This window comes from Amblyomma americanum, chromosome 1, assembly GCF_052857255.1.
Source record: "Amblyomma americanum isolate KBUSLIRL-KWMA chromosome 1, ASM5285725v1, whole genome shotgun sequence".
NCBI lineage: Eukaryota > Metazoa > Arthropoda > Arachnida > Ixodida > Ixodidae > Amblyomma > Amblyomma americanum.
Genome location: NC_135497.1, coordinates 239,269,730 through 239,278,448, shown reverse-complemented (window position 1 = coordinate 239,278,448; position 8,719 = coordinate 239,269,730). Strand labels below are relative to the sequence as shown.

Sequence of the window (8,719 nt, the reverse complement as noted above, 5' to 3'; positions counted from 1 at the left end):
GTTGTCAGCTATTCCACCGGGCTGCGTTATACCCCGAACCTAGCCGTGTGTCGGGCCGCTCTGGATTCTCGTATCCTGTTGCGTCCGTGCCCCGGGTTCTGACCGTCGGAAGCCGACGCGCAGTGGCGGCATGTTTGCCGTGACTCCGGCGTTCGCGCGCCGCCGTCGGAGACGCCCGGACGGTCGCCGTGCGTTCGTGTCGTCGCAGCTGCCCATCGGATGGCCGTGCCTCCCTCGAACGCCGTCACCACGGTCCCCTGGATTTCGGAGCGACGACCTCTTGCTCGTCCTGCAACTCTGCCGCTGTCTCGCTGTGTTAACGCCACATGGTAGTAGCAGTAGCTAGTTTATTCCGTTTGTCCCGCGTTTCTGAAGACCTCCCCGCAATCATGACGACGACGGTGGTGGATGCTACGACTTTGCTGACGGTGCCGACTTGTCGGTGTCTGCGCGAATCGACTGCGACGACTTTAGCGTCGACGACCACGACGATATGCACCGGTGACGGCGCCCGCGGCGTCGCCTTCGCGGCGTACCACTGTGTGCGCCTGCCGGTGCTGTTGCTGCGAATCCCCGGACTGCTGTTGCTGCTCCAGCTTCATGGTGCTCGAACCGACGCGGCAAATTGGTATGAGTGCGCTGCTTCGCCTTCCCCGCGTATGCTCTGAGCGAGCGGATTTTTTTTTAAATTTTTGTTCGCAGCAAGTTGCGTGTGCTCTTGCGTCACTATCGAGTTGTGGGCAGTCGCCATGTGGAAGCGGTTAATTCGATGTTCGCGCTGACGTTGACTCAGCTGCTTCTACTGGCCAGGCCCCATAATTTTCCCCCAAAGCAAGCAGTAATACGCTGTAAGGAGCTCCTGCTTCGTATTATTGCTGCTCGGAAACTGGTGCTGCGAACACGTTTCCTAAGCTTTAATAGGAGATCATCGCACGGAGTGCATGCTTTTGAGCAGTGTTACCATGTCGCGAGGATCACGGCTTTGTAGAGTCTCAACTGGTGTGCTAGCATAAGTCGCCGCTCTGTATTCTACGGCTGGTGATGCTGAGGGAACGATGCTCGCAGCGTTCGTGTCCCCTGCTGAGACGTGTGTTGAGGCAAAGCATACGTACATCAACTGAGTTTTCTAGTGCATATAAACTGCAAAAAAAAATTAACAAATAAATAGTGCAGGAAGATGCTCGCGTCATGAGACAGACACGGCTCTGTGTGTGTCTGTGCCATCTCGTGTGCATCTTGGTCTCATTTTTTCACTACCTATGCTACTGCCCGCGTCGTAAATCATGTTTGACTTCACGTTGAGTTTGGTGCTGATAATAGAACTTTTTTAGTAAAAAAAAAGTATTCTTCATGGAGGCCTAAGAATTCTTGCGCTTCTACTTAGCTGTGGTAACTGTCAACATGAGAAGTGGCGTTCTACAAAAAAAATTAATGTGGATTAGTTCAGCTAATCATGCATATACAAAGCGAAAGCTGTCGGCGTTCATTGGCGCTGGCGTTGACAACGTTCTAGACGCTGACATTTTGAGGGAAAGGAAGGACGCATAACTGGCTCCCCGGGTCAGTGGACACCTCAACCGCGCTTTTGAGGTACGTGGCGGTGGTGAGAGAGGTGTTGGCTGCATGCATTGGCGCGGACAACATTGTGGTAGACGCGCGGCACTGCTGCAATAGGGGACGCCGCGGTGGCTGAGTGGTTATGGCGCTCGGCTGCTGGCCCGAAAGACGCGGGCTCGATCCGGCCGCGGCGTTCGAATTTCAGTGAAGGCGAAATTCTAGAGGCCCGTGTTCTGTGCGATTTCAGTGCACGTTAAAGAACCTCAGGTGGTCGAAATTTCCGCCGCCCTTCACTACGGCGTCTCTCATAGCCGGAGTCGCTTTGGTACGTTAAACCCCCATAAACCAAACCACTGCTGTAATAGGCCGCAGCGTGCATTAAGGTGAGCAACCTCTCGCCATCAACCATTAACTGCCACCTGGCAGGGTGGGCGCGTTGCTATCCAATGTACGGAACGCAATTAAAGCAGGTTGTGGCCCTAAACACTCGCGGATGTTCCTATTGACACTGGCTTCAAATTCTTGCTAGCTGGAGTCGAAGTCATCGTTGCACGCTGTTATACTGGTCATGTTGCGGATACGTAAAGCACACTGATCTTGCAACGTTGGTCCTCTCGAATCAGCAGTCAAAACTTGCACCATCAGTGTCCACTATCACCATAAAAAATTACTGTGGATTATCTCAGCTTAATCCAGGATATACAAAGCGAAAGATGTCGGCGTTCACTGTGTTCATTGGCGTTGGCGTTGACAATGTTCTTGATGGCGATAGCTTTGAGCAAAGGAAGGGCGCATAACTGGCTCCCTGTATGATGCGGAGGCCTCATTCGTGCTTTGATACGTGTGGCGGTGGTGAGCGAGAGAGATGTGGCCTGAATTGCACTAGCGCTGACAGCGTTGTAGCTGACATACGGCGCTGCAGCAATAGTTCGGCCGCAGCGTTAATTTGGTGATCAATCTCTCGCGATCAACCATTAACGTTAACTGCATGCGACCCTCCCAGGCTGGCAGGGAGGGCGCGCTGCCATCTAGTGTGCGGAACGCAATCAAAGCAGGCTTTTGCAGCTATGCGATGTCAGTGCACGTTTAAGATCCCCAGGTGGTAGAAATTATTCCGGAGCCCTCCACTACGGCACCTCTTTCTTCCTTTCTTCTTTCACTCCCCTCCTTTATCCCTTCCCTTACGGCGCGGTTCAGGGTGTCCAACGATATATGAGACAGATACTGCGCCATTTTCTTCCCCCAAAACCAATTATTATTATTATTATCAACTGACCCAAGTAGCCGGTTGTGCACCTTTCCTTTCGTGAAAAATGAACGGCCTTGGCAAAGTTGTCAACGCCAATGAATTCTATGAACGCCGTCGGCTCACGTGTTTTGTTTGGTTTTTGAGGAAAGGAAATGGCACAGTAACCGTCTCACATATCTCGGTGGACACCCAAACCGCGCCATAAAGGAAGGATAAAGGAGGGAGGGAAGGAAGAAAGAAAATTGAAAGTTGTATTTTGAGGAAAGGCGCTGCGCAGCGGCGGAACACCTGTGACTCAGTGCTACTGGTGGCGCAAGCGCAGTAGTGACTGGGCAGGGAGAGAGAGAGAGAAATATCCGCGGCGAGGCGCGCGCTGTGACGTCATGCGCCTCCTCGGAGCACCGCCACGGCGAAATAGCAAGTTCGCGGCCAGTAAGGTTTCGGTTTAAAAACGCGTTGAACCTGCCTAGTCTTGACTCGCGTTGAGCGTTCACGCGGGCTTCCCCGGACTTTTTTTTTTTCTCTCGCACCAGCGGCGAAAAATTGTCGCGCTAAACGCTGGCGATTTATTAAAGGATTGTACGTACGCTATCACCCGCCACCTGGCGTAGGCGCCGCCGCGATTCCTGTCGTCGAGCCCCGCACGGGGCTGGGTGCGTGAATCGCGCCCCGAAAAAAGCGAAGAGGGGGGAAACAGATCCGGCTTTTAAACGCTCCGCCCTGCGAGCCGGGAACCGCCCTGATAATCTGCGAGCGCCGTGCCTGTGCCCTGCGGGGCTGGCTGTTTTGCTTTTAGGAGCGTTTTCGCGTTCAACGAGCCCGAACGCATGGGCTGCTCCACATTCCTCCGATTCGTCCGCGAATGCGAGGACAACCGCGCGGAATGCCGCTATTTTGCGCGTTTTGCGCGGGTTTTAGCCGTCTGGCTGGCCCTTCACTGCCTGGTACACAATGCCGGTGCGCTTGTGTGTTTCAAAAGTAAATCCCATGCCGGACGTTTTTGTGATCTCAGGAGCGCGCGATACCTTGACGTAACAGCGAGTTCTAGTCAGGTGTGGTGGTTAGAAAGGAAACAAACTGAGCTGTGGGCTTGGTTGTGGTACAGTTTGGACGGGCAAGCATAGGGGGTTCTCTTTTTTTCCCTTTTAGCCTCTTCTCCACGGGGCAGTGGTTGCTGTGGGGCGACGTTGTAAGCGTCGGCTATTCGACGCTAAATTCCCTCGCAAGGCGCCTGCGTTGGTGGGGAGAGGAACGTGTCTGCGTCGTCGTCAGACGCGAGCCGCCCCTTTCGGAATCTGCCCCTACTGTGTTTAGCACCTGTCCCTGGTAGCATGCCCCTCCGTACAAGAATGTGGGAGGCCAGTTCCCTGTGTTCAGAGGTGGGCTATCTGCCGTGCTGCCTGCCTAGTTTGAGTTCCCCCCCCCCCCCCCCCCCCCCCACCCCCGCGTGTTCTGCGCAGGCTCGTCGGACGCAAGGAAGGAGGCTTTAGGTCTCAGCTTTGGTCGCGTTTGTATGGACCCGGAGCGGCGTACTCGGTTCGTCTCGACTGCGTCGCAGTTCGGCGGCGTGCGTCCCCGTAGCAGACGCAGTCGCACTGCGGCGCAAAGCATCTCGAAGAGGGCATCCGCCAGGAGGCGATGTGAGCTGCTCGGCTTCCAAACGAACTTGTGCGCACTTCGCTAAGCTGCTCATGGCAAGCACGCTTCGTGATTGGGAGCGCCGGCCAGTCCAGAATAGTGGCGTCGCGGTGCGGTCGCACTTAAACATCGATTTGGCTTGTCACGCATAATCATTAAGCAATCCTGAATGCTTAAACCGTCGTTTTGTAACCGTGATGCGCAGTGGCGAGACAATGTCGTCTTCAAATTTCTACGCTTGTTAAAGCGGTGAGCCCTAAATTTTCTCTCTTTGCGAGGAAACGTTCTGTTGTCCACAAGCTTTTAGGGCAGCTATGACAGTGCCATAATGGCGCCGCAAAGGTTTAGCGCAGCCGTCTCTGTGTGGCCTTTATCTCCCCGGCTGCCCTGAGTTCAACGGCTGGAAGCGTCCGAAATGCGTTGCACATCATGACGAGTAGAACAAGAAGGCGAGGACTCAAAAGAGTAGGTGCTTGGTCCACTTTAATTGTGGTATACGAAGCCGCGCGATGCCTTAATGCTCTCCGCTTTTTTCTGCCCTGTGTATTAAGAGTGAAAGGGTAGTAACCTCTATCATTTAAATGTAGACTGCTCTTATAGAATTTGCTGCCCCCATGAGCGAGTCCAACATTGCGCGTGGTCTGGCATGCCACTTGTGGACAGGGAAATCTGTAGTCGGATACAGCTCAAGAACGAAGCGGCTTTTCCCCGTCAAAGGGCCTTCTTCCAGCCAGTGGCGTCGGCCGATTCTCATGACCCTGCTAGTGTGACAATGCAAGGAGTGGCTTGACAGTGGATGGAGGGGGGACTATCCCCTTTCGTCGACCACCCCCTGCATTGCCGCGGTAGTAGGCTCATGAGAATCGGCCGACGCCACTGGCTGGAAGAGGGCCCTTTGACGGGGAAAAGCCGCTTTGTTCTTGAGTTGTATCCGACTGTGTATAGGGTTTGCGTCGTGACGCTATACTGTTGAGTCAGCTGTGTTTGTTTTATCGCCGTACGCTGAAATCTAACGATTGAAACGAATCGTGTATGTAGGGTTTCTTCTGTTGGAGAATTGGTGACCGAGCTTTCTTAAGCGGCCTGTTCATTGATGGCAGCTGAAGTTAAGCGCAGTTGACAGGTCTTCCACGCCCCTCCTCGAAATGCGGTTGATCTACGGACGAGGTCGCATGTGTAAGGCGGATACGAGGAATATTTCCCACAAGTGGCGCGAACAAAACGTCGTATAAACTTCGGATGGTGCCTGAACCAAGGCACTAGGTAGTAAGGGTTCGCGCAGATACCGATAAATACGAGTAATCACTTTGGGTATTATGTGCGGTCTTTTTTTAAGTATAGCCATGGCTTGCCAAATTTCCGACAAATCTTCTGACCTAGCGCAGCGCAGGGTGTAGCTCCAAAACCTGCAAAGTGTTCTTGGTAGGCCTCGTTGAGTGATGTCCGTTTGGGTATCCTCCAAAGGCAGGAATTGGCTTTGTTTGAGGTCGAGTGCAGTGGGAGTTGCATTAATTTCTCGCGAGGCCAAAGAAAGGGTCTCATACTTTACGTTGCCACGGTGCAAAACCTCTCATGTAACCGGCAGCTCGGCGAACAATTGATTTCGTCAACTGGCCTCGATTGGATTGTTCTCCGAGATGTCTTGCCATTCTTAAAACATCTCTGTTGGACGCGTGTGCGCCCTCAGCTTGGAGAAGGGCGTTGCGTGAAGGCTCAGTGTAGCACATCGGTAAACGAAGTTCCCGTGGCAACAAGAGTACGCTTGTCTGAATCGGCAGTCAGGGTTTGCCAGCCTGTAATAGCATGCTTAGTCAACTGATTGGCAGTCTATTTGCGGATGACGGCAGATTGTTGTGCAGAGCCTCCGCTCTTGAGGCTTCTTTGTCGGGCTAACCGGCGCCGCGGGTTTTCGTCAAACGTGTGCTCTGCTTCCGGGAACGCTGATCTTTACCGTCCGCGCTCTTCCCAGTCAGGCTATGTTAGTGCATGGGTTACTGACTCGAAAACGCGGGGGTCGGTCTGCGGCGACTCCGATCCAAACCAACGGCAACCGGTTGGGAAGCTTCGTGAAGAGGCTTTCTTCCCCACCGGCGCGTGGGCCCCGCCGCTCGTAGGTTCCTGTCGATGAGTGCCACTGTTCGAAACATGTTTACCCGCCGAGCTCCGAATGTTTACGTCAGTGGGATCTCTTCTTCGAGGCGTGTTTACTCGGCCTCGCGCGTGCGCTAAAAGCGTCCTCTCGTTGGAGATACCCCGCAGCGCGAACGAGGGAGCGTTGTTGGCACATGGGGCGCCGAACGATGAGCAAGATAAACCGAGCTTTTTTTTTTCAGGTATACCTGTCCAAAAAGCGTCTGAGCGGAATCGGCGGGCGCTTTCCCCGTTCCACCACCCCCCTTCCTTCCCCCTTGCTCGGCGGGCGCGGCTTTCGGCATTTAGAGGGTGTTGCTTTCGGTCGGGCGACGTCTCTTTCAGCGAAGCTGCGGCTCTCTGCTACAGTGTGCCCAACTTTTTGGCAACCTCCGGCTTGGGCGAGGTCGCGCGCGCCCGAGTGCGGACGGCGGGGGAGGAAGGGTCGCAAAGCAAACCGATTGCCGAACCTTGCGTGCCATGGGTTCCTCTCCCTCCGCTGGCGGCGCTGCTCGTGTTGTTGCTGCTGCACCCGGAGGCGCGGTCGTTGGCTCCTCTTTCGGCGGGTGACGTATGGGCGTTCCGCTCCACTGGTGGCTTCCGGGCGCCCCTTCGCCGCTGTCCACCCCCATCTCCCCTCCGCCGCCGCCGGTGCACCGGGCCGCGAGGGGCCTCGATTGTTTCTGCGATTCGCCCCTCCTCGGTCCCGCGACACTGGCTACTGTAACCTGCCGCCCGTGGTTCGGAGACCCCCTCCCTTTCGCGGTAGTCGCTCCACGTTCGCGAGCTCTGGTCAGGGGAGACCGTTTCCAGTAACCACCGCCGCCACTCCGACGAGTGTGTTTAGCGCGGCTTCCCTGGCGGCTTGTTTCGCGTCGCCTCCCTCCCAATCTGCGCCTCGCTGTGTGGGTGGGCATGGCGCCTGAAAGGAATCCCAGCGCCGTCTCGCTCGTGTTGTTTCCGAGTCTGGATTAGGCTCTACGTGGCTGCTCTACTTTTTAGCCCCACGGACGAAGCCGCGCTGCCTGTGGGCGCGAACGTAGCGGCCCCAACAGCGTTTCCCCTATCGCCGCGGGAAGTCTAGACTTATGCCAAGTACGGTGCAGCGCTTCGGTGGCAGATGTAAAAAACATTGAGGAGTATTTTCTTCTCTGCCTCGGCGATGTAAAAGGAAGTCGCCGGGCGGAATACCCGTACGCGGGCAAATACCCTTCCCCGCCACAGCGCGACCCACGCGCGGCGCGTTCCCTCCCCGCGGGTCTATATAAAGTGTCTGTACGTGGGTTTCGCGCCGGAAAACACGGTAGATGCACCCCCGACGCCGGGTGCCGGAGGTGCCTGCTTGCGTTCGGCTGGCGCGTCTTTTTTAAACGCTCCAGAGGGCCTTTTAGCGTCTGGAACCCCTGTCGCTGTGCCTGTTTTTCCGACATGGTTCTGTAGCCCTGCTCATTACTCGCCTCCCGCGTTTTCCTTGTTGCGCGCTTTTGTTTCCCGCTAACGGTTGTTTGGGCCACGTGGCTGTGCAAGAACTTAGTTAAATTACCGCCTAGCTTTAATATGCACTCCGGTTCGTGACTCTGTCAAATGTTTGTCCCTTTCGCGTATGCTGGGGCTGTTGAGGAATGAGAACAGTTCGCTTTAAAACACCGACATCGTGGCAGCATGCTAACATGTTTTTTCGCATTGAGATTGAAGGAAAAAGACTTTTTTTGCTTGTTTTTAAATGTCACGTAGGAACGACCTTCCCGTTTGCGCTGTGGCGCGTTCTGCCTATTGTCCTCCGAGGATAAATGCGCCGATACTTGATTGGCCGTTCTCTTAGCGTTCTGTTCTGGCGGCTGCACTTTCTCGACGTCGCTGCTACTGGGAACAGTGCCACAGCCAACGCCTCCGCGACGCCTTCGACGGGCCGGACGCAGCAGAACGCAGTGAACGAGCTGGTGCTGTTGCGAGCATCCTGTACGGCCCGTCGATCATCGTGGCGAGCTTGGTTTTTAGCGGTGAAAGCCGTCGCTGGCACCGCACCACGTTGCGTTGGCGGGCACTTGGGACCCGTCGCGGCAGCTTACGGCGGCGCAGGAAGGAGGAAAGAAAAAATGTGGCTGTATCCTCGGAATACACACTGACGTTATTGGCGGCGGTCCG

At 55.2% G+C, this 8,719-nt stretch overlaps 1 protein-coding gene across 3 annotated transcripts in view; it reads left to right on the top strand.

The window, feature by feature from the left end:
* The window catches only part of LOC144114813 (protein spitz-like), a 110,490-nt gene that overhangs the window by 44,064 nt on the left and 57,707 nt on the right, over nt 1-8,719 (top strand). Inside the window, exon 1 of one of the 3 annotated variants that reach the window (XM_077648789.1) lies at nt 1-628. The exons of the other annotated variants lie outside the window; for them this stretch is intronic. Coding sequence (XP_077504915.1) covers nt 601-628 — 28 coding nt within the window. The 5' untranslated portion in view covers nt 1-600. The remainder of the gene's footprint in view (nt 629-8,719) is intronic. 3 annotated transcript variants of the gene reach the window in all.